The sequence below is a fragment of the Gymnogyps californianus genome, chromosome 14 (assembly GCF_018139145.2).
Source record: "Gymnogyps californianus isolate 813 chromosome 14, ASM1813914v2, whole genome shotgun sequence".
NCBI classification, from domain to species: domain Eukaryota; kingdom Metazoa; phylum Chordata; class Aves; order Accipitriformes; family Cathartidae; genus Gymnogyps; species Gymnogyps californianus.
Window position 1 is genome coordinate 9,665,626 of NC_059484.1, and position 26,218 is coordinate 9,691,843.

The window sequence follows — 26,218 nt, forward strand, 5'->3', positions numbered from 1 at the left end:
CACAGGAATCGATGCTTAAATAAGCACAGGGAAGTCTTAGCTAATGAAATGGGTGTTCATTTCTATTCTGGGGACAGGCTTGTTCTCTTGTTCCTGAGAAGTATCCTGGATTTCTCCATGTGCTGAAGTTGAACTGTGGCAGTTGTGACTCCCCAGCTCTGCATCTCATGAAATCTTTCCTGTGACACATTTGCAGTGGCATCTTGCAGATAAACCTGGCTGCTTCTGTCACCCTGCCAGCACTGCATTGCTTCAGAGCTACAGAGGTCAGGGGTAGCAGGAGTGTTGGCCATTATTTTTTCTGGGTATGTATCCATTACACAAGTACGTCTTATGAATCAATTACAAAGAGGAAGAAAACGGGGGCAAAACCAGAACCATGGTCTTCCCCCGAGGTTTCAGGGCATTTGCCTCAGGAGAATTGCTTTGCTTTCAGCCTCCCTGTGCCTGCTTTATCTCCTTTGCCCAACCCCACTGCCTTTGTTCATCTCACTGGTGCCATGTTTTGTCCGTCCCTTTTTGAGCAGTCCTTTTGGCTGGGAGAAACATACCTCAGCTGCTGGGGTGCCAAGAGGTGGAGATTGCCCTGTCCACATGGAAAGATGCACTGATGAGGCTTCAGGACTTGGCATGAGCATCTTGTGGGCTAATGATCCCCTCTCCCTGCAGGACCCAAAGGAGGGGGGAGGCTGCAGGCACAGTCAGGGCTCCAGGTGGCAGAAGAAGCGGCATGTTTGTTTGCAGCAGGATGAAAACAACACTCTTTGAAAGCTTTCCAGGGACTTGCCCTGCCGGTGTATCTTTATTAAGGGTGTCAGCTTTGGAGGTCCTCTGGCATCCATGGGTGCCACCACGTGATCTGGCTCCTATCGACAAGAAAATCCTCTCCTGTGAAGTTCCTCTGTTGGTTTTTCTGATCCGTGCAATGACTGTCCCTTTTCAGTCAACCTCCCTGATCCTAGAAAAAGTATCTCTTCCTCCAGCTTCCCTCCTTCAAGCCTCCATCTAGGGGCTGTGCCTCTCTCTTGTATCCCAGCCCGGTGTAGATGCAGGACACTTTGCTCAGCATCGTGTGGGTAGAGAAGCTTTGGCCTCTGGCCGGCACCTTTCAGCCATCCCAGGGTTGCTGCAAACTTGCCATTATTGTCCCCATTGCTGTCGGTGGTGAGTTCTGAGTATCTTGCTCTGGACCTGCTCCCTCCATGCCTGAGGAGGTCCAGGTTAGCCCTTCCTGCCCCCAGCTGGGGCAGACCTCGTTGCTGAGCAAATCTGAGCCCTCTCTGTTCATAACAAGCCTGGCTCTTCTGCATTTGGGGCATGCTAATCCTTCCTGCCCTCAAGCACACTCCAAAAATAGCATCGAGCCCCCGCCGAGCGCAGCCCCGACAGCAACAGGTGCCGTCCTGGAGCCGCCGTGGCCAACTGGGCTGCTCGGAGCCCGCCAGCCCCCCAGCCGCTGGCAAACACGGCGTAATCTCTTGTGCCGTTATCCCGTGGCTCGCTGCCAGGCGCACCTGGGATGCATCAGAGGCTGGGGTGCAGGCGGCAGCACGGGAGGGCAAGGAAGGGCTCCCCCTCTTCCATTTGTCCTGCCAAAAATCATGCTGTGCCTGGCTTCCCACGGGGCGTGGGATTTCTGTGCGGCATGAGGGCTCGATTGCCAAGTGGGAGTCTCAGGCTGTTTACCAAAACGGTACGGAGTTTGTATAAGGACCGGCATGAAGTACTCAACTACAGCCACAGGATGGAGAGCTGGAAGTGCCATTTAACTCTGGTTAGCTGCAATTTGGGGATTAAAGAGTCAGATTCCATCAAAACCATCTTTTTCCCAAAAAAAGTCATTTTTGATTACACTTTCATAGAGGGATCTCTGAAACATGGCGAACTTCATTTTGGATTCACGCATTCATTTTGCTTTGGTTTTGATGATAAAAGAAAACTGAAAAATTTAATTTCCTCTTCGTTTGCTTTGTCCCTGAATGCACTTGTCTAGATGATGTGGAGGGGGGTTTTCATTTTTCCCTTCCCCCTCTTCTGTTGTTTAAAAAAAAAAAAAAATCACAAAACTTCTCCAACTGAAGGAGTGTAGGAGAAAGTGGAACAGTCGGCAGGTCAGTGCATCCCACTTAGCGTTAGAAAGGGGAAGGGGAAGGATGTGGCAATGGAGATGTGACTTATTTGTTTTTTAAAAAGAAACATCCGAAATGATTTTTCAAAGATGACAAATATTCCCTTTAAAAAAACCCAGAACCTTCCCAAAAATCTGCCTTTGCAGGCTTGGTGCTCATTGTGCAATTGCTTTCTGGTTCTACAATTTTTGCACATTTCTTGCAAGAAGCAGCAGCTGATGCTCCTGCTGGGCTTGCGCAGCAGTCAGGCATGTGCGGGGATGCAAACGGGAATGTGCAGTTCCCTAAAGCAGGGCACTGCTGTATTCCCTGCCCTGGGAAGGCTGGCACCAGGGGCAAAACACACCTCTGCCATAGAGCCAGGTCCCCATGACTGTACCAATGCAGGGCCATTGAAAAGGCTGCAGAGAGCAGAGCGAGCAGCCAGGATTTGTCTGACCGAATGCAGATGTCTCCAGCTGAGCTACTCCAAAGCACTTCTGTAATCTTGGTAGAAAAACAGTCCATCTAGAGAGGCAGTTTATCCTAGCATAGGATAGTCATAATTTCCTGATGTTTGGCTGACCTCTGCTTAACCAGGATATACACTTAGATGCTGTTTGCTACCTCTGGGATGTCTCCTCTGCTGGTCTTTTATTCTCCTACTTACCCCCTCTTGCCTATTTAGACCTTCAGCTTTGCAGGACCAGACCCTTTCCCACACAGCTGGTGCGATACCCAGAGCTGTGGAGCTCCCTGCTTCGGTTGCCTGGTTGCTATTGCCGTTGCAAACACAGTTAATAGTCATCTGCATCCCTGGACGCCCGTTCAGCCTTTCCATTGGCTTGGGTGGGCTTTGAATGAGGATTAACTCTTAAAAACGCGGGTTCCCCATGCAGGCTGCAGTCAAGACTAGCAGCAAAATAGTTAATGGTTAACAACAGCATTAGATATTTCTCTTCTCTTTCAATTTCCAGTCACAACAGTCTTTAGAGAAGTAGCATCGATAAACCAGCCTGGTGTTCATAATGCCTGGATACATTTTGTTGTTATTTTTTGTGTTTTAATTACCATAATTTCCATTTCTGTAACACCCCTTCTTCCTGTTTTTCATTTCCTGCTGTCAGATGACAGCCTGGTCTGTGGAGATTCACATTTTCATTATGAATTTCACTGACAGACACGTACAAAAAGAAAAGCAGACAAATAACCCAGCCCCCATCACTTCCCCAGCTGATGAGGCAAAACCATTCCCCTCAGCATCAGGATTCTGCAATCGAAAGGTGACCCCTTCTATCAATTTCCATGGAGACCAAAACACAGCATCTGGGATTTAAACGTTCTCCCATAATAATCAAAATTATGGTAAATTATCAGTACGAAGTTATTTAATCCAACATTTAATGGGATTTGTGCCTTTAGAATTGTAAGCAAATGTGTGTGGGAGACCCAGAAATCAGCTTCTGCCTCGGGAAGGCAGAGCAGTGCCAGCTGGGGCTGGTGGGGCTGTTAGAAGAGGCTCAGGAATAATATCGGTGCCATGGCAGCAGCACCCTTCGGGGTGGTGGCAGGCCAGGGAAGCATGACTGGGGAAAGGGACACATCCTTCAGAAGCCATATAAGGCAGGGAAAGTATGGGCTGCTTATGCCCAGCTGTGTGATTTTTAAAAGGATGCTAAGAGATGGAGGACCATTGAATGAGGGGATATGGCTGCAGCTGGGAGGGACCATGGCTCTCGGGTCAGTGTGGGAACTGAGCCACCCTTGAGGGCATGGTCCCCGCAATCCTCCTCCATCCTCCAGGAAAATCCATGCCCAGAAGCAACAGGGCACTGCAGGAAAGCGTCCTACAAGGGTTGCTGGGGACTGGGAGCTCTGCTTGCGTGGCAGCTAACAAAATGACCCTAAAAGTTCCAGCTGGAGCAAGTGAACATTTCTTTCCTCCTGTTTTGCTGCTGGCTGCACATGAAAAGCCCCTGACTTCTCTGTAGCCTCTGCTATTTGCCAGGTAGCATGAAAGCTAGCCAGATGTGGAGTTTTTTATTAACCTATCTACGTTTGCAAGTTATGAGGCATCTCAACTGCTGCAAGAGGTGACAGTGCCAGAGCCTCGAATGAACAAACAGGTCAGAAAACAAGGAGCAAAGAGTGAATCTGCTGCTCGGTGTGGGTGGAAAGGGGTCATTTGATTTCTGGAAGGATTAAACTGACTTGTAAAGTAGCCCCATTCAGACAGCAGCATTTGCGAGCGCTGACATCTTAGCTTAACAAGGTTCTTTACCAGCCATATGAGAAAGCGATTTTATATGCTGCTCTCAAGAGGTTTAAGTTGTCATAATTCATGTTCATACCTCTAACCATGAAAGGATGAAGAAAAGGTTTATTGCAGTTATGTGCTGCAATAATCTCCTCACAGCTCTTTTCTCCGGATTGCTTTAAAGCTTTAGGAACTTTGGAAAGATATTTGGACACATCCTGGGATGTCTGGAGGTAGTGGCGTTGCATGTGCTCTTGGCAAATAAGGCTCACAATTTATCCAGTCCCAAAACCCAGGGCTGACCCCAGAGCTCAGTAAACCCAGATACGAGGTCTGGGAGATGGAGAAAATCCATCCTATTAGCTTGCTGGAGGCCTGCAGAGGTTAGACAAGCCTCTTTAATGTGGATGAGTAGGTACTTCAGTCTGCACGTGGCTGGCACATAAGTGTCTGAGCTATAAGTGACTTTGGAAATGTCCTTAGAAAGTGGGGATGAGAGATGCTGAGTTTTTGCGGTTCACGGTCACACTAAAAAGTGGAGGTATGGCACCACGGAGACCTGCATACAGTTATGCAGCAGTTCAAGGCTGCCTCTATTCCTTGCTAAAAGACATACCAAATTCCCCCGATATCTCTGCATGCAGGTCCCACCAGAGGACTGGTCCCCAGGCTGTCAGCACCTGCAGTGTGGTTGCTGCCTGAAGCCCCGTGCTCCCTGGCAGCCAGAGAACAGGCCACTGACAGACGTAGGGCACAACCACTGCCTTGAACATCTTTATGTATTAGGGGACTCCAGGCCCTCCAATGTTTTAAATTGGGATGATTAATTGTCTAATCATGAATTCTGTTGGAAATGTGTCATTTTGATTCTTTCATTGTTTGGGGACCAAATTCTTCCCCTGACAATTGCTTCTGAAAAGCTGTAATGTTGTCACTGCCACCCTGCCCCAAGTCACCGGGGAGAACAGCTGGGGACTGAGAAGAGGAATTAAGGAGCTTCTGCTCTATCACTGATCTGAAGTTTGGGCAAAGAACCTCGAGACCACACACTGCCATGCAGGAGACTCCAGATTTCTCTGTTGTCATCCTGTGAAACCCTTGGGAGACTCAGCACCCTCCTTCATCTGTCTTTTTTCCTCCTCCTTGGTTTCTTTGACGTGTCTTCTTCCTGCTCTGCTCCACAGCACCTGCAGGATCGGTACCTACAGGGACTGCCTTGCTGTTGCTCAGCTCCTCTCTAGCCTTGTCCCACAGCCCCACTCCCACAGTACCTGGAGATATTGCAACCCGTTACCCATCAGCATCAGCAAGCTTAGTGGAGGGCCCTGCAACCTGCTCTGGTGCACTTTGTGTTTTGATTTCCCCTGGCTATTCTGCCTGCATTCAACCTCGCCCCTAAGTAGCCCCGGCACCTCCCCACGAGCTGCCCTGGCATCTGCAGGAGCACAGCAACTTTCTGCTCCCACCATCCAGGTGCAGTCCCTTCCTCTGGCGCTGCTCAATGAATAGCGTAAAAAAGAAGAGTGGGAAGAGGAGGACTCTTCATTCTTTATTTGTAGGAACAATTTGTTCGGTGAGAAGAACAGAGCTCTTACAATCACAATGGTGCTCCAGCCGAGCGCTGTACACAAAGACTCCCCAAGCAAGCGCTCCACGTGCGCTGAGCCTGCTGAGCCCCCCTGCTGCTCGCGGGGTGCAGGGCTCCCTCTGTGCGGAGCTGCAGCTCCAGCTCATGGATACGATTTCCAGGCAGGACAGACCACAGCTCCCTGCCACGGCACAGACCTCTGCCCCCCACCGATCCCCAGTATGGCTACACAGGCAATACTGGAGCATCACCCACCTCCATTGCTCAGCTTGGGCTTTGCTGAGATGGAGGCTTTGTTGTGTACTGTCCCTAGCAGGCGTTCACTCCCCGCAGGATGAGTGCTCATTGCCAACGCTGGTCCGCTTTTGGACACATCTCTGTGTCTGTCCCTTTCCTGCGCCCCACATGCTTTGCAATGAGGGAGAGAACAGCTCCACAGCCACTGGGGAGATCGGGCATTGCCAGAGGTCCCAGCTGCTGCGCTGGTGGGTACGGATTCCTGACAAACTCTGCCCGGCTGAATTAACAAACAAACAAACAGGCTCATTCTGTCCCGAACTGCGGGAAGGACAGGGAGCAGCAGCGATCAGGGAGCCAGAGAGGTTCTTGGAGGAGGAAAGAGGAGCACAGGTCAAGTGGTAGATCCTGACTGGGTCATAATGAGCAGCAGGTATTTGAAGGCATCACTAGGAATAATGGAATGAAGTTTTGAGGAGGAAATGCAGGTGGAATACTAATAGCAGCTCCTGACTTGGACTACAGAGCAATCTCCCAAAGGACAGCACAATAACCCTGGTGTCAGGGCATTTAAAAATAGACCCAGCACACCACCAGTAAATGTAATACATGGAACAAGCCTGAAGGGTCATAGGCAGATGGATTTGTAATACATCTCTTCTGTCTCCAACTCTTACAACTCTGCAACGAAGAAATCAGCAACAACAAGCAGGTCACTGCTTTTGGGCCATGCTGGCAAATTATGAGAGCAAGTGTATCCATTTCACTTACTGCAACCTGCTCTTACACGAGAGGATTTGTGAGAAAAAGAACTACAACAATCCCATGCGTGTCTCTAACCCGAAAGCTAATCCCAAGGGCAGTGTTTCCAGCACATAATAAGTGACTAGAGCCAGCCAGGAATCTTCTGAGGAACAGATTTTGGTTGGGAAATATTTCCATTCAGCAGCCATACAGGTTTGGAAAAAGTCTTGGTGGGGCATCTCAGAGGGAAGGGTATGGGAGAAGCCAGGCTCCCCTGGAGCAGCCGGGAGCCCTGTCAAGGGATGCCTGGGGGCCCCGGCTCCCTCCCGAGCATGGGAGCTGTGGGAGAGCAGCAGGGCACGGGAGAGCCCCCCTCTCCCAGAGAAACGGTTCCCCTCTGCACTGGGACCCACAGGCTTTCCATAAAATGGGATACCTGACCATGAGTGGATGCTGCTGGTGTGCCAGCTTTTTAGCAAAATGGGTAGAACAGCCAAGGCTGAGCATGAACCATTACAGCACAGCTACAGCATTGTCTAGAGAGGCTCATGTCTGCCAGTCACTGGCAGACACTGGCTGTGTTAAATGGGACTGTACATGGATATCTCTTTTGGACTGAGCAGAAAAGACTGCCAGGTATTAAACCTCTGTGAGCACGCTGGTGGGAACCTGCCCTGGCTGGGGATATGGCCCCCTGCAAGTGTCCAAAGCCTGGATGTACGCATAGTAAGTTTGCTTCATTACAGCTGGGAGCACTGGGAGAACAGGATCTGGGCAAGCAACTTGCACAGAGACACAGACCCTGCACAAGCACAGCTGCACGGAGAAAATCTGGCTAGAGGGGCTCTGCAGAGCTTATGCAGCCTACAGCTGTCCTGCTGTCCTTCCCAACAAGGGTTTGCCCTGCCTGTTCTTAATTCTCAAAAGATCAAAATTGCACGCTCACCCCACAGGAAGTATTTCTGGTTTAACTGCAGCCTTTTCCTCCTGCCTCATATGCACACCCCATGTGCATGCCTGGATCCGGCCCGCTCAAGGCATACACCTCTCCTTTGCCCGCCCCATCACACAGACACACAGCACGCACTCCCTCTCTGTGTCCTCTCTCGGCTGCGGATGTTTGTGGGGAGAGTGCTCTGTTAGCAGCTTTGCATCAAGCAGCAAGAAAATAAATAAATAAATATGATTGCACATGAGGGAAGGGGTTTGCAGCTGGAAGCCCGAGAGAGAAGGTCTGAGATGGGGCTCCCGGCACAGTTCGGTACCAGCACATTTTGCCCAGGCCTCTGGGAGCAGCTCGGTGAACAGAGATCTGCAGCCGCCCAGCTGGGCATGACGGCCTGCAGCTGGAACACCACCTGCAATTAAGAAGTGCACATCTTCCTGTAGTTTTGAATCAGTTTTTCCCACTATTTTCTGCCTAAGCCCCTGTCACTCCCTCCGTCTCTGTCTCTTTCTCTGCTTAATGAGTTTTTTACAATCCAAGATGCAGGAGCTGAGTGTGCAGCCTACCGGCATGCTCATTTCCACAGCTACAGGAAAGGGACGGATGCTCTATAATGTTTTGGGGCTTGGGTGTTAAAACTTGGCTCCCAAGTGTGGCTGGTCATGCTAGCATATGACTGCTTGCAAGTAAAAGGATTGCCAGGTTCAAACCTTTCTCTTGTCTGAAGTTCAGGCATTACAGTTGCAGATTTGTTGGCATAAGGAGCAAACGAAGGCCACATTACGTCTGCACTGTGCAAAGTCAGCTCCGTCTAGCAACGGCACTGCACTGGGCAGCACAGCCGTGCACTGGGCAGGATTTGCCCTGTGCTAATACTTCTGCTTGTTTGTGAGGGTCTGTGCCCTACATGCAGTACACATAGACCTAGAGAGAAAAAGAGGTAGACAGAGAAGACACCAGCAGGAGAAACAAGCACAGAATAAATCAAAGCAATCTTCCACACTCCTCTCTCAGTCTTGGTCAGATTCCCGTTTCGTCTGGAGCCCCAGCCAGCACGCGGACAGGCAGCTGTGGGCATGTCCTGCCAGTCTCCTGATCCGACCATAAGGCAGTGACCTTGCTGTGCCTCTTCCAAAGCAGCCACTGGAGATGGCCACGTGGTCCTTATACCCCCTTCCCTTTTGAAAGTGCTTTCCAAGGATGCTGTGCCAGGGAAACCCCTCAGCACCTTTTGTGGTGATTTGGACATTCACCTCCTTCAGTTCACAGGGCTCCTGTAGCTTCTTTCTAGAGCCGGTTTCATATGCAGTGACTCCTGCAAAGTGCCTCTTTTAGTGCCGGTCCCCCGTCTGTGTCCTCTGATGCTTGAAGTGCTAGTAGAGCCTTTCCTGGTCCTCTGGTTATCCTTCATCAGCTTCTCCTTCAGGCGATGCACGATGGGCTATGGGTTGGGATGAAGACATTTGCCAAGGCAATCACTTCCCACAGCATCCCCAGGCTCAGAGAAGCAACGCCATGCTCCCACTCAATCTCTTCAGAGCCCTCATGAGCTCAGGATGGTGAGGAAGAGAGGTCAGCCCATTCAGCTCTCAACCATTCCTGGACACCCAGGGATCTCTGTGGGACAGAGAAAGAAAGAAAAAAAGCGCATCAGTTTAGCACGGTAGAGGTTGGGACAGAGGAGGGATTCAGATGCTGAAGCCAGCAGAGAGATTACACTTCCCCAGGACTCGTTGGTCCTGCCTGGTGTACACCGTGTCCACTGGCCCTATCTTAGCCTTGAGGCACCCTCTCCACCTGCTGTTGAACACCCCCTCGAAGGCACCAGCGGATGAACAAGCACCAGGAGCAGCCCACTCTCTCCATGCCAGGTAGGCAGAGCTGGGCTCCGGCTTTTCCCTGCCCGTACATGCCACCGTGTGCTGATGCTGCACCTCCTTGAGGTGGGTAGCTTCAGCCCCCACGGTTTGCAGTGATGTTTCTACAGTGCCCTTGCACTCCTGAGCTGTGTGAGCGGGATGATCGACCAAGCCATTTGGCAGGGGTAGCACCTGGGTGCTTTAGTACCCAAGCGATGATTTTCCCACAGTAGCTACCAAAAAGCAAAGCTTCTTTGCATGAAATAATTTGAATAAACAGATGCACCTCTACATATACACTCAGGTCAGCGGCCCAGGAGATGAGAACACATTTCCTTCTGGTTTTAACATCTGTGAATCTACAAAAGGGAAGAAACAGGGCTTTTTCTTGATTGTGGAGATACCTGAATGACAGACACATTAGATGGAAAAATGGGAAATTAATCTTGAGATAGAGAAAGGAACAAGTACTGGATATGTCTGTGCTTTTATTTATTTGAAAGTGGTATTTTAATAAGTACATGTCAAAGATTATGGTCTGCGCATGTGTGGGGAGAAAGCAGCATTTAAAACCAGAATGGATCTGCAGAAAGGAAAAAAACATATCTGTTCTTTGGGAACAAAATGCCTCTCTCGGAAGAATTCTGGGTATCCAAAATGAAGCTGTATTTCTTGTGCAAATCAAAGATGAAGTTCCAACATGAGAGAGATGATTTGCAACAGTGTCAGTTGCCAGCATCTCTTTAAAAAGTCTACTCACACTCTATCTGCCCTGCAAAATGTGTCCGTCCGTCCGTCCGTCCGTCCTTCCTTCCCTTCCCTTCCTTTCCTTCCTTTCCTTCCTTCCGAAACACACACAGCCCCAGTCTGTACCGCACTTTATTGCCAAGAAGGATTCTACTTTGCACAAAAGAAGGAAGAAAAGTCTTTCACCTTTTGTGTTTCCTCCTCCTAAAAAAACCCCTGTGAACTGCAATTACTTCTGCTGGTGCAGCCTGCGCAGTGGAGTGTGGGCTGGGGCTGGTAATCATTAAACACCAAGCTAAGGAGAAACTGATTTGCTAAATCAGCTGGATTTAGATGATTTGGACATGTTAACCACTACTGCTTAGTTTTGTACATGGGGCACTGTGGGCTATCAGAATCTAAGGGCATCACAACTGTAGCCCAGAAATACTGCAGATCAGGAGCTCTTAAGAAAATCCCTGAGATTTTCTAAATCTGAGAATGCTGAGAATAATAGCAGCTCCACAACTCTAGCAATTTCCACAGGCAACAGCCCCACAGTCATGCAGCATGGGACCGAGGACTGACAGTTTAACCAGGGAGGAAAGCTATACCCAAATACGAAGTAACAATGATGAAATCAGTGACTTTCTGCAATGCGGTATGCTAAGCATGCTGGAGTTTTTCCAGAACAAAACTGGAATCTCTGAGTGAAGCTTCTCTGCCCTTTTTCATCAGCTTGAAGCCAAAGGGCTCTTCTTCAACTATCCTATAGATGGAGCTTGTAAGCTTACAAGGAAACTTGGACCATGCTGTAAGCTCCCAGGGTAAAGCCACTGTTGTAGAGAGTTCAAATGGGAAGGAGGAGGGAATTCTCTAAACAAATTGCATGTCTGCATTCAGGAAAGAGAGCCATGAAGCAGAGCAAGGTTATGTTTCTGACTCTGCATCCCTCAGCCATTGTGATTTAATTGCCTCCTTTCCTAATTGGAAAGAGCTTTGCTCTTTGCAGTGGTGCTACTAACCACCCTCATCCCTCACAGGCCAGTCCCCGAGGTCCTGACTTAGTTCTTCCTAGGAACCCAAAAGAAGTCAGTGTTTCTTGATATCTGGATATTTTATGACATGATTATTATAATAGTGACTTTCTGGTATTCCAAATCCAAGCCACACACACAAGTTTTGATAGGAGACAGAAGTCCAGTGTCCTCTTTTCCTGCTGCCCCATTGGATGAGCTTCACATTCAAGCTCCGGTTCCTATGGCAATAATCACAGTTTTGTTTCATGACTGGTAAACTCTGCCGCTCCCCGCCAGCAAATGCATCGGCTGAGTTATTCACGGCTAGTGAGAACAAAACGGGTGGGAAAACTGGGGCCATGCTCCCTTAGCTCTCATTTCATCTCCGCGGGGCCACCTTCCAGCCAAGTGTGCAGACAAGGAGGTGAGTGTGAGCGAGGTACCTCTGAGATGCAGCGGGGTCACAGGTTCAGCCTGGGCTGCCGAAACCCACGTCTGGAGCTTGGAGCAGCCATCCGTCCCCATGGCTGTAGAGCATGGATGTGGGAACCATTTCGTCCACCCAGCTGGGGTCCCTTGGGGCCAGGAGCATGGAGAATGGTTTTATTTCTCTTGTCTGTAGATAATAGCTGTAGCTGGACCCTTGGATAAGAAGTGGAAAGGGAAGGACTGCAGTTCTTCTCTGGTTTCTGAGGTTCTCCTGCTGCCTTCCTCCTCTGCCAGCATGGGGGAGGCTGAGAGATGGGTAAAGCATGGCCTTAGCTTTTTTTAAAAAAGAAAGAAGGTGAGGGCTTAGTTCCCTGGGAGACCCACGGCCTCGTCCTGCTCCGTGGCACCTCCAGGCTACCTGGTGGTTCATGTGGACCCTGTTTCGACTCGCTGGCTTTAAAGCAGTTACGCCACACATGGCTGCATTTCACTGTGTGCAAACCGAGCCACTCAGAGCAAACGTGTGCTATTAAAAAAGAAAGTCACCTACAAACAATTAAGAGATTGGCCAGATGCCAACAGAAGAGGGGTGTAAATCAGCTTGTCTCCACTGGCTTTAATGGAGCAAGGCTGACAGACTCTGAGGCGACCACTGGGCTCTCTAACTTCCCAAAGAGCAGCCACCAGAAATCCAGGCCCTCCTTGCCAGTGTCTCTTTAAACAGCAAGGTTGTTTGGGAAGCCCTACAGCTTCAAGAGGAAATATCCACTTCTTGTCTCCTGCTTAAATCCGCAGTCTGCAGGCTGAAGCCACAGAGAGGGGCCAGCACCCCTTTTACAGCCAAGCTTTCACTTCTAGCCCTTTAGAGACAAGGTGGGGAAATCTAGAGAAACAAGTGAGTAAGGATTAACACCCTGAATGCTGCCAGCACAGAATGCCTACAACAACTGCTTGTGTCCTCTCCGAGGAGGAAAGTGCAAGCCAGCATTCCCACCCCTCCAGACTAGCTCTTAGCACCAGTTGCAAGGGCAGCTCCTCCACGTGCCCCTCTGTCTTCAGCTAGGACCACCAGTTCCTCCATGGACACTTGCCTGGTGTCTGTCAAGATATGAGGGTACCACTGCCTTGCTCTCCATCATCATCATCAACACAAGCCAAATGGTCAGATTCATCCCTATATGACTCTCCTGGAATAGTGACAGGCAATGGGACTGATCACTGTACACAGGAGCATTGGTTTATCCTTTCTTTTCATTAATGACCTCCTACATGGAGCTCTTTGAGACCCAAACTGTGGTGAAGGTACAACTCATTTCCATCAATTTAATGCCAGCGAAATCCATGGAGTTGCTCTCCATCGTCATCGCTGTATCCCAGAGCAAACCCTGGCCTGCTGTTCAGTAACACAGCGCTAGGACATGCTGAGCCCAACTACTTTTGCTCTTGTTCTGGTGTAAATCAGTAGCGACATTCTGAAGTCAAGGGAGTCTAACTTTCCTTTACACTGCCATTACGGCGCTGACGTCAGTGGAGCGACTTCAGATTTATGCTAATGTCGCTGAGAAAGGAATTAGACCTAATTGATTTACACCACTGTAAAACTGATGTACAAGGGGAACTGGGTTTGCAGCACACAGCCCTGCCCAGGCACTGATGGAAGACAGGGCTAGCTACCCAAATAACGGCATAATCTGAAGTATCCTTATTTATGGTCTCCGAATGTGTGCACGCACGTAGGAAGGAGGTTTGGAAGATGGCAATTAAAATAAACAGCAGATCACTTATGCTAAACATCTGCCTTGTAAAAGCAGAAAATCAGATGTTGCCCTGGAACGCGTGCTATTTGCTGCTCCGAGTAACACAGAGGGAGCACAGCTCGCCTGACCTCTTCCAACATTTCCTCTGCCCTGAGATCTGAATTCCTCAGGGTTCACAAGTCAAAACATAATATTCAAAACAGAAGTCAGCTGAAGAAACCTCACAGCCTCTGTTCTTGACCGGTGCCTGTTCACCTGTGGGAAGCTTGGATTTGCTCACCAGACAAACACGAGGAGAGGGATGGACCACCCGCATCCCACAAAGCAAGGGATGTGTGGAGACAGGCCACATGCATTCATCTTGCTAACTATGTAGCCGGCTGGATATCACTAATTTACATTCCCTTATTTTGTTTCAGTACAGCTCTAGAAGAGGTGGAAGACTAATGATGAAATCACTTTTGGTCATTAGTCATAACACATCCCAGGCTCAAGGGCAGCCATTCTGCAGGGTGAAGATCTGATGAGAAAGTAAAAATGACCTTATCCATCAATGTGAATCGACTATTGCCCACATAGTCGCAGTGGGACTTTGAAATGCCCCCTAAGGGACATTTCCCAAGGGGTCAAGGAAAGGATGAAGAGAGAAAAAGTTCCCTCCCTGGCTCTGAGCTGTAGATTGGCAGTAGATTGTCTTAGTGGTTTGCTAAGTGGTTTTGCAAATCTTAGAAGATTTGCTTCACTTAATTTGAGACATGTACACTGTGGAAATCTCCATCTGAGCTAGTCGTCCAGAGAAATGGGCTCCTCTAGGAGCCCAGTCCTCAGACTAGTGTAGCTATCCGCAAGGCAGCTGAGCAGCTCTTCCCCTAAGCATCAACTGAATCCAGGGTGGAGTAAGGGCAGAGCAAAACGGGGTTTCACTCTATAGCCTTCCTGCACTCCAGGCAAACAAGACAGCCTGTCAGCCTTGCATTGCACAGTCTCTGCATCTAAACGAGGGTCTTCCAACCTAGTAAAGACTGGCACAGACCGTCTACAGATTCTCCCCTCTTTCCTTTCCTTTCCTGCCTCTTCAATCTCTCATTGGAAACTCTTGCTATTTTATCATGTTTCAGCAACCTGTCATCTATCATTTGCCAACAATTCTTCCTATAACCTTTAAATAGCATATGTTAAAAGTGCAGGGTGTAAAAAGAATCCTAGGGTACAACAACACGAAATGAACCATCAGTTGCTTCTTCACAGATTAAGGTAAAAGAAGAACCAGTTAATGCGTGATAAGAAGCCGAGGTGTGACAAAAGGGCACAAGGAACCCCAGAGTGTACCAATCCCAGAATTAGGCTACTTTATGACCATACTTACTTAAGAAAGGAAAAAATTACATCTCAGCCCTTTTAGTTTGCTGTAACCCAAACCTGTGCTTTAGGGCATCTCTACTTGGCTGTACGAGGTGATGTTCTGGGTGGCACATGGTGGTGCTACTTGTTTTGTTGCAGGGCTCTGACACAGCATCTTTCCTCCACAGAGTTCATCCATGACTCCTAGGTACAAGTCACAGCCTTGGGAATGCCTGGCAGTGCCTCTGAACACTTTATAATGCATCCATCAGCTCAGGGGTAATATTTCTCCCCTGTCATTCTCCCCTGCACCAGTTTGTGCTTATTTTATACTCCTTCCCCATGAGCTCTCCTATGGGACAGGGATCCAGCAGCCAATGCAACAATGCCAAATTTTGACACAACTTCCCAGTTAGTGTCAGTTCTTAGCACGTGTCCAGCTTGCTCCCCACTAGCCAGGCACCAATTTAACTTCACATCTCCACTTGTTGGTTGTGGTATCAAACTTCTCTGAAGACCTAAGTCCTCTTTGTCCTTTATTATCAGTTGAAGAACACAGATCTCCCACCACTAGGATGTCACTTGAATCTGCCAGGGTCTTGGTGAAGATCACTGACTCTTAAACTGATGCAGATGGCAGTCCCATCACTAAATCCCAAACCTGGATTTTCATTTACTTTGCTGAGAAATAATGTCCTCATCAAATTCCAGGTTTGAAGGACTTCTTTTTTTCCTGGCAGAGGATCATCAAAGTAACTCTGGAAAGTAGCCAGAATGTGAACAGCTGCAAAGCAACAGGCTTTTAAAAGCTGTGTTATCTTATTTCTCTCTCGTTTGCTTGCCCCAGCTTTTCTGACGGGGTTGTTGTTTGTTTCTTTTTTTGAATTTTGGGGAAGTGGGAAGGACAGTGTTTGCTTTGCTTTTTTTTAATCATTGAACAGATTGAAGGCGGTTCCTAACAGAGCAACAATTCTCTTTGAAACTATTATATTTGAAACTGTAAAATCCTGCAATCCCCCAGCAGGAGCTCTTGACTGTCTGAGAGTTGGGAGCCTTATGTAATGCTTTTCTGGGGTTTTATGGTTTTTGGCAAATAATGATTTTCCTACCTGTGTGTGGTGGAGGTAGGCTTTGCTACTTCCTGGGCTGTCAAAACTACTCGCAACAGCGAGGACCCTTCAGTTAAGTGTCACTGGCATTTGAGTGGCAAGGTGTTGGCAAGGTGGGCACTACCAGCTCGAATAGAGACCCACCACTGACTTATTTACAACTGTGTTTTTCCCCATTAATTTGGAAGTTCTCCATTTTCCTGCTGCACTGTGATTTGTTGCTGTGTAGGCTACTTGCAAATAAACAATCAAAAGAACCAGCCTTTTTATGGAAGCTGCTAAGCTGAAGGCAGCCGATGCTCTGATGAGAGAGCAGGCAGGGTTGTTTCTCAGGTTTGATGAGGTGGGATCCCACTTAGGGTCAAGTTGTTCCTCAAGGCTCCACCGGTTTCCTTCTGGCCCAGGAGTATTTGAAGTGACAGGCTGCCAGCCCCAGGAGACAGAGGTGGACTACCATCAAGAGAACCAAATTTAAGGGCCATTATGACAGAGATTAAGCCCAGGTGCCTTCCCTGCCCTGCTTTTAGATGCAAATCCATATATGAGAATAGCAAACAATGGTCCTCTGAATGAGAAAGGGCCAGGGATCTGACAAATGTGACAGAAGTAGCATATCAGCAGGTCATTCAGTGCTTGCCTGTCACTGCCTGGAGGGGCTTCACACTAAAAAAAGTTTTAAGAAGGAAACATTTGTGGACATTTGGCTTCAAGCAATGAAAATCCTTCTCCAGACTTAGCGTCATGGCTTGTGGAATTCAGGTCTGAACACTGATTTCGCTTCAAACGCTCCCAGGATTACTGGGAAACCTTGTAAATGGATTTTGGGTGGTCTGTTTAATTGTTTTATGCAAAATAACCTGGAGTCAGGGGAAAATGCAAAAGAATTTTTATTTTAGAAAGTTCAATAGTGTCATGGGGCAGCTCTCTGGTAACGCACCAAGCGCTCAGCCAGGGTTTTGTTTTCTACCACAAAAAGCAGGGATATCCTCTCCATATTGCCTTGTGACATGGGGAGACGCTTGCACGAGAGGATCCTTCTCAGCTCTGTTGAGGGACTCCACGAGTTGGCAGCAGCCACCACAACGTTCCAGTGCTAAATTGTTCTTAAAGGTCTGATTTGAAAGAGCAAACACAGGGAATTAGGAGTAAAGCTGTCAAGGCCAAGTGGCTTAACTGAAGCCATCATGAAGCCATCACAGTGTTCTTCAAAGCTGCATGAAGCCATCACAGTGTCCCTCAAGGCTACCTCCATGCTCTAGTAGTGCAAGGGTCCAATAAGTAACAAGCAGAAGCAAATCTGCTCCTTTTCCCTGTAAAAGGCTTCCTCTACTGAATAAAGTGGGAAGAGTGAGCTTTTCCCATGCCTAGCATATCATTGCTAGTAAAGAGGGACTGAGCCAGATTCAGAGACCCAATCCACAACCAGTGAGCCAGCTGGAAACAAGGCAATGGGGAAGAAGGTCCAGATCTCTGCTTCCGATTCAATGGCAAACATCCAAACCAGCTGTCCCATGGTTGGTCAGAGCACACAATCTCTCTTTTTAGAGGAATTTGGTGCATTTCCTACATGCATACACCCATAACTGGCAGTCACAGCTACCCAGATTGTTCTAACCTAAATTCTGCCTCCTTGAACCGAGCATTTCCAGGATGGCTGTCAGCCTTGAAAAAGGGACAGGGGCACAGGTGGAATTCAGGCCAGGTGAAATGGGGCATTACCATCTCCCCCTTCGGAAACACAGAGACTTAACATCCCCGTTTGTGCTTTGCTGTGAGCTTTTGTGATGCTGCTGTGGTTCCCTCGAGACTCTTCCTGGGGGGAAGAGGCAGCAAGAGAGTGCGAGACACAGAGGACATCCTCCCTCCATCTCTCACATGCAGCTCTGTGGCTGTCTCTCTCACAGGCGCCGTTCCCATGCAGGGCTCCAGTGTGGATGATCTCTGATCCCAAGGGCACGAGTGGAATGGCCTCAGATGTGGGAAATGGTTTACAACCAAGTCCCTTATCCTCAGGCAGCCTACGAACCCCACGCTAGCCCCAGGGACTAGGCAGAGTGCAAGGAGGCCGAATGAGACACTTCCACCACACTTACTAATTGCTGTGCCCTGCTGAGCCGCCGCAGCCCGCTCCATACGCCGGGAGCCAGCGGCCACTGGGGTTTCCTTTCCTGCTGGGGAGGAGCAGAGCCTGGCGGAGCCTCGCCAGGGAAGGTGGTTTGTGTCCATCCACCTCCAATGCTCCTGCCACCCAGCCTGCCTCCACGCCGCTCTTCTCCTTCCTCGATTAAAGCCAGAGTGTGACGTGCATCAGGCGCTGACCCCACACGATGCCAGAAAGGGTCTGAAGCGAGGCCAGACAGAGGAAATGGCTCTTGTAACCCTCCCCGAGAAGGAAGGAGGTGCTCCTGCCCGCAGCCCCCGGCACCACGGTGTGCGGCCGGCGGCTGGTGTTGGAGCGTGGTCCCACCGGTGGCTGGGAGGAAGGAGGAAATAAAGCATTTGCCTGTTTACGTCAACACAAAAGTACTTCCCTCATTTTCAAAATGGTGCAGATCTCGGCTGATCTCGAAGCAGTTGGGAAAGAAGCATTCTCTCCCCCACCCAGCAGATGAGGGGTTAGGATCTGACCAAAGTCACTTAGCAAGCCAGAGCCACTAGTGATATAAGTCTGGTTTCCAAATCTCCAATCTTCAGCCAACTCTCTGTGCAGCTCTGACATCCCCTGATGAATATGTGAGCTAACACTAATGCTAGTTTATGACTAACATGGCTAATGAGGTAATGCAGATACTAGTTTAGACTCAGAGACATAGCGGATGCCATTTCACCCACAAATAAAATTCTTTATTCAAATAAATCCCTTCCTTTCCCTTAGAAGAACTTATTCTCCAAAACTGTGTTTTACCCACCTGCTTGACTTCTTGGGGTTGGGACGTGGCAAAGAGGACAAAGGACAGGGCAGCAGCTGCCCGTGAGAGGTGATTATGGGACAAATTCAGTCCTTGTGATTTCAGATCACTCCGTCGTGTTACACAAATTCGTATTTGGCGAGAGGATCTAGGCCATGGGACAGCTCAAAAGCAGCTGTTCCTAAATATGACTCTGGTGATGTATTTTTAAGCATCACCGCTTGGGAAGGAAGGAGGAAGAAGTCATCAGTTTCTGTTCTGCTCCCATCCTCCTGCTGGAGGGGGACCGCACCCAGAGATGTGGAAATATTTCAGGGGCTGCCCAGGACAGATCGGGTTTGTTCAGGGGCTCAGGCTGCCTTTTAGCCAGACTACGGCAGGTGCACAGGGCGAAAGGGAAGCTTCTCTGATGAATGGGAATCAAAGTAGAAAGAGAAACTGGTGAAATGTTAATGGTGCAGCAGGGCAGGAAGAGCTTTCTCTTCTCAGAAGTGGTTACAGGGCTCATAAAGGTCAGGGTTTCTTTTTTAGAGCCTTAAATTCTGACAACATTTGACCTGGCAAGGTATTGCTGCTGCCACTGGGAAGTAAGAGATATGCTGGTGCCCCTTGGGATAGTTGATGGCAGCTCGAAAACTTGACGCTGGCACGAACGTTAACGGCTCAGAAGGGAGCAGGCAAAGAGAACAGGGGAAAGCAAACGAGGGAGGGAGAAGAAAGAAAAGCCACAGGTTTTTGAGGTTTTCTTAAGGCAGACTTTGGGGGCCCACACAGTTTGCTAACGCTTGGGGAAAGGCAGTTACGTAAGCGTAAGTGATTCAGCACAAAGAAACCATCTGGAGACGGCAAGTCCTTCCCCTCCGGTGGCAGGGGCGACTCTGACTAACACAGTACGTAAATAACACAAAAGCAGTATAAACAGCATGGCCATCCCCGTCACAGCCCCTTCTCCATAGCCATGCTGCGCAGTCACTGTCCCACAGGACACACGTGGCTCTGGGGAAGGTGGAGGTGGCATTAACCCTCTCTTATCTGGCATCCTTCCCGCACACATCCCTAACCCACATGGGGCACAGCATAAAGCAGCTCTCCCCCACGCTGGGGGCTCTCAGCCTGTTTTCTCCACAACACCAGTTTCTCACCTCTGTTTCCTAAGACTAAAGAAAGGCTGGAGACTCCTGAGCAGCAATGCAAGTGGCCTGCTCTCGTCCAGCCAGGGAGCAATTAGGCATCAGAAAAGGCTGCTGAATGCGGCAGAGCCATGCAGAACTGCAGAGCACAGCACTGAAACCAGACCTGAGGCAGGTGGGTCCCCACATGACACTGTCTCCCACCTAAGAACAAGCAGAAAGTCTTATTTCGAAGACTGAGCAGTATGTTATGCCCCTCAGACATTCTCCCATAGACTATTTCTGAACTGCCCATATGCATAGCTTCAGTGTACAGCATCTGTCAGCACTCCTTCCCATACCCTCCTCACGGTACTTAATCTAATAAAGAACAAACCTATTTTTCACCTCACACAAGAGTAACCTAAGAGCAAACACATTCATTTCACCCTGTGTATGCTGGAGTCACACAAACAACTTGAAGGAGAGTCTAAGTGGCAATTGTCTGCAATCATGGTTATATCATTGGTGTTTGGAGGACACTGCTCTTGGGAAGTCCCACGGCTCTATCATCCCATTAAATCAGTGACAACCATATTAGAAATACATAACTGTGTGGGCAGGAAGAGAGATGGAGCCCTGGCCATCCTTTATTTCTCTCTTGAGCAAGAAATCTCCACTAACTTTTTCAAAAGCAGCTCTGGAGCTTAAGTCCCATTTTCAAAATTGCCTTGGGTAATCATTCACTCGTAGATGAGTAGATGTTACTTGATGAGAGCAAGTCCAATTCTTTTTCCCTTATCCTGCTCACCCACATCAAAGGGTGGAGCACAGAGGTTTGTGCCAGGGCTGATAAATACTCCCAGGGTTTACAGGGCTAAACCTGTGCGGAAGATGCTCAGCCTCACCACAGCCCAGTTCACACTACCCTTTGGTTTCCTTCATCAAAGCAAAGCGACAGCCGCCCGAGCAGCGGCTGGCTCACCGAGATGCTGCACACGGCTGATGGTATCGCAGGCAGACACAACACAGCCCTGCAGCGGGCAGCAACCCAGTTCTGCAGCGCAAACAGCATGAAGGCAACGGCTAGGAATCCATGGGTGGAGCAGGCATCGCACCTGGATAAATACAACTGCAGCAAGAAGGCCTGTTTTCCCAGAGCCTGGCTTCAAGCTGGTGATTGCACCACAGCAGCCCTCAGGGGCTTTTCTGCTTTGCTCTCTGGCAAGCACCTTCTTCAGTGAGTGAGCAAATGGTTGGCATCTGCCACGGAGATATAAAAAGACTTCCCTGTGAGGTGGAGCTCGGCTTGTTGATGATCTCATGGTTTCAGTCACAGTGACCTGCTGCACTTGATGGATGCACCCCTTCCTCCAGTGCCCCTGCCCTTGCCCTCCTTCATCAGCAGCTACTTCTGTCTTCAGCTGAGTTTTCAGCCAGGGAGGCTGGGATCACCTAACTCATCCTTTCCAGTGCAAATCTCAGTTGCACACAACACAACAGCAAGACCTGTCCTCCTGGCCCCTAGAAAGGGGGCTGGAAGTGAGACAACCCTTGCAGAACTTAACCAAAAGAGAGGAAAAGCCCAGCAAAACCTCTCCAGGAACATGCAGAAATGGCAGGGGCAGAATGTTAAAGGGACATCGGGTTCTCATTTCAGTGATTTATTTACTGTAATTTCCCTGGTCTTTAGGAAGGGCCAGATCTCACCTCACAGCATCATGACCCTGCAGCAATCGCAGGCTGTGCTGTGAAGCCCAGCTGTAACCTGAAACCCCATTTAAAAATGGATGGTCCATCTGCAGGAATGACAGCCCTGGTATTTATGAGGAGTTCAAGCAGCTCGTCTACAGCCCTCTGATGGTCCGATATGGAAGGGCTTTCAAGTTTATTACATTTTAAATCAGTTGCATAGTTACGACAGCATTGAAATCGGAAGGCCTCCAACTTCTTCTTGGAGAGTGGCCAGTAGCTATGTAACATTGTCTGATGCCTCCACATTTGACCCTGCGACACAAAGGCCCACTGCAATGGCAAGAGGACAGAGCAGCGTTCAGGATCACAGGAGTTTCCAACAGTGTGATAAAATGGCCAGTAAAGAACCTGTGATGTGCAATGAAAGAGTGGTTTCTGTGGCACGGAAATCCATCCCGAGGGAGTCCGTGTGGAAATCGTAACTGAGCTTTTCATAAATTACTGGAAGTCAAATGTTAACAACTTCCATGTAAGGAAGATAAAAGGTGGAGCGGGTGAGATGCACACATATATTCAGCTCTATTATTCTCGCCTCAAAAACCAGTCCAGCCAGCCCTTTAATCACTCAGCAGCTCATCTCTAAATTGTCTCTATTATTAACAATAAAGTGCTTGTCATTTGCATCACCATCCTTTGTAGGAACTATGGATGGGGATGAGGATGCCTGTGGTGAGAGGCATGGCACAGCACAGGCATGGGACGAGCAGTGCGGGCAGGGCCCCAGCATGCCTCTGCTGCCTTCCTTGAACAGAGAGCGCAGGAGGAAGGATCAAAAGAGAGTAAGTGTGAGCAAAGGGGTAAAACGGAGGGGACACACGCATAGGAAATGGTGTGCCTCTGGGGTGTCCCAGACTCTTCTGTCCAGAGAAGAGGTGGGCACCCCATCATCCTGCACAGGGCGAACACAGCATGAAAAACTTTTGGGTGACTTCTGAGCACAATATACCCATCCCTATGTTTACACTATAGCGGAGGAATCCTCCAGAAATGCACAAGATGACATAACAGGTCTAGTTTCTATTAGTCATTTACTTGTAACAAACAGTAATTGGAACTGCTGGCTAAAATCACTGGGGATTTCCTCAGGCAAAGCCATCGCTTGGACCTGGCTTTGCTGATGCTATAATTAGCCTGTGTACAGAAAAGCACCCATTAGCATCCTCCAACTTCTCTGGCCCGATTTGCATTGATGTTTGTGATGCAATTGCCTCCTTAGCCTGGCTTCTTATATCACCGACAGAGGAATGCAGCATCCCTGAATGAATCATGCAAGAAGCAGGGGGGAAGGAAGAAAGTTCTCTGCAAACACAACCTTTTTTGTCATCAGCTATAGGAAGGAAATTTCACACCTACTTAAGGTTAATGAAAACGGGAAGCTTTTGCAGGGAATGCAGTCACTTTTAATTAGGCAGGATGACTCAAGACTAACTGATAAATATAACACAAAATGGCTTTCTACTGCTACTAGGCAAGGGTTGTCCTTTTGGTGCAAAGGGTCTTGTCCTTTGGTGATCTAGCCCCGGTGTCTCACCCTCTTGGTGGTGAGGGGTAATGACCTAGTGGCAGTTGTCTTACAGACAACCTCACAGTACTCTAGGTAAGCTTTGGCAAAGTAATAAAAGGGTTTAACTGTTAAGTGAAACTGGATCAGGCAGAAGCCAAGAAATGACAATATCTGGCAGTTGTGAAGCATCTTCTCTCCAAACTCCCGGACACCGCTTGCAGAGACACTGCCCTTCCAAGCACCGTGCGTCTGGCAGGCTCCATTTTGCAGGCAAGCGCGCCGAGGCATCGAGATGTGAGATGAGTCACTGCAGCGGAGCGCAGACCTCGGCGCTCTCAGTTTCTAATCTGGGTCCTGCATCGTAGATGTTTGTCACTGCAGAACAGGGTGATATTTTCATGCTGTATTTCTTCCTGCGACTCAACAAGCACCTCACATAAAAGCTATTGTGCTTCAGAGAGGATTGAGGTCTTGAGGAATTATGTACAAAGCCTGAACAAACATTTTGGCACTACCAAGTCGCATGTGTTTCAGTAACAGCACAATCTCTACCCAGTGGCAGTATAACCCAGACTGCTTTTCAGGGACAGCTATGGACACTGAAGACTGGGGGTGTCTCCATGTCACTCCAAGGGTGCCTTGCACAGCAGTACAACTCCAGTCCGGATCTGGACCACGGACAGGTTTACACCCCGAATATGGCCAGGGTCCTGCCCCGGTCCCAGTCCTGCTGGGCTCCCATCTCCCCGCAGGAGGTTTGACTGTCCTTGGGGCACGGTGCAGCTGTGGGCCCCTCCGCACGTCCTCCAGGGCTGCTAATGGCAAAACCATCTCAGCAAAGCAACGTTGATGCTAGCCACATGGCACGCACTCCTGTTACAGCAGGCACTGGAAACAGCATGGCCGCAGCAAGGCAGGCCCGTTCGCCAGGCTGACAAGTGTGCACGATGGACATACCGGGAGAGGTGAGCTACGCTGACCTGTCCCTTCCTAACCACAGCTGCTGGCTGGCATGTCTTGCACTGTGGAAACACCCCAACATAATATATAAAAAGCAAACTAAGAGCAGCAAAACTCCTGGGAGCGATGCTGATGCCAAAGCCCAAGCAGCATCCCTGGTGCCGCCCAGGTACCCAACCCCTTCCCGCGGCTCTCCTCCCGAGAAAACCCAGTCTCCCCATTTGCACCTCACAGCTGCATCTCCCGCTTATCGCCAAGGCCATCGCTGCGCCGGGGCAGGGAGACGGCTGTCCTGATTTGTCTCTATACCTGTCAGACACGCTCACTGCAAAGGCACGTGTGCCTGCAGAATGACAGAAACGCCTGCTCCACACCCTCCCTAATTGTGCCTTGGCAGGCAGCAGAGCGGCCTCCGAGAAGGAAGCGAGCTTGCTGTTCATTTTAGAGGAAATCATCGCTCTACACAAAGCTTCAACAACTCGGGAAGGAACCTGGGAGCTGAGAGGAAATCAGGAATTATTGCTTTATATAATCCTGCCCTGCACCAAGAATTGGGAGGGGACTTTCCAAATGCATGGGCTTGTCTTGGCGTCTTCTACAAGGAAGAGGAGGAAAAAGATGCTTCAGGAAAGAACCTGGTTGCAGGACTCAAATGCCCCAGCTCCAGAAGGGGAGGGATGGAAAATAAGGGAAATAAAGATGGTGTATTAAGGTGTGGACATCAGGTTGTTTTCATTTGCTGTCCATCACCGGTTTTCTCTGGGCACCTCTATCTACAGGTGGAGGCTCCTAATAGAAAACACATTAAAAAATGCTTTTTTTTAAGCCACCTTCTAATTCTTTCAGCGCTCATGGATGTTGGATGTTAAAAAACCCAGCTAACACCAGCCAGAGAACAAGCAGGCACTACCCAAGCATGTCTGCCCCAATTTCCAAATCAAGATGCTTCTCTCCCCAGCTATGGCTTTTATTCAAAAAGCAATGCATTTGGCAGGGACTCTTTTCTTGGCCGTTTGATTTGTGGCGCTTTGGGGGATGCTCACAAGCATTTCATCCCATCCATAGGAGCTCTTAAAAAAATGCAAGGAGAGATTGCCACATTTTTCACTGGACTCCAGCAGAAGTCTGCTGGGAAACTAATTTCACCATGAAATAACTCGGCCCTGGGTTCCTGGGTGCCGGACAAAGCCCTGTGAGCTTCGCTTCATTCCTACACAGGATACAGGGTTGTGTGGGTGCCATGGTGCCTGACAGGAGTGCCTGACTCTGAAACCTCCAGAGGTTTTTGTCCCTGCAGCCCTGAGCAGAGCTAAAGAGCCACAGCAGGTTGCTGGAGACATCTCTCTGCCCTGGCTGCATGGCTGAAACTGGAACTGTCCCCTTTCCACCATCAGAGCACCTGCTTGGATTGAAGAAACACCTTCCTGACATGTCAGGAGAGTTTTGAGAGGCGTTTCACCAACAGCAAAGACTGCTTCTGTGCTCAGAGGTTTTACGCTTGGATGTAGTGGGCAAAGCTCATTGCCAGCACAGGAAAGGTAACGTATTCTGGTCCACCAGCCACGCAGGCTCTCACGTAGGCATTGTCTTGGCAAAACACAGCGCCTATGCCAAGATTTCCCTATGCGGCCACTGTTTGGACCAGCAGCTGCCAGCTCCTGGCTCCCCAGCTCCAGCTCCACGTGAGCTCCCGTGCTGATCCCAGCGGAGTGAGTGTGACATGCAGCTCTCTGCTCCCAGTCAAAGCAGTTCTGCCAGCACAGGTCCTTGGGGCCTCCCACTGCCCCAAGGAGATGGAGGGGAAAGTCTTGGCGGAGGTCAGAGGCAGCTCAGGCCAGGGGAGAGGAGGGGAGGAAAGGTT

General features: G+C 49.3%; 1 protein-coding gene across 1 annotated transcript in view; it reads right to left on the reverse strand.

Annotated features, from left to right (window-relative positions):
* Positions 1–9,426: 9,426 nt before the first annotated feature.
* Positions 9,427–26,218, reverse strand: part of ADRB2 (adrenoceptor beta 2) — a 33,320-nt gene continuing 16,528 nt past the window's right edge. The window contains exon 2 of the mRNA XM_050905439.1: positions 9,427–9,497. Coding sequence (XP_050761396.1) covers positions 9,463–9,497 — 35 coding nt within the window. The 3' untranslated portion in view covers positions 9,427–9,462. The remainder of the gene's footprint in view (positions 9,498–26,218) is intronic.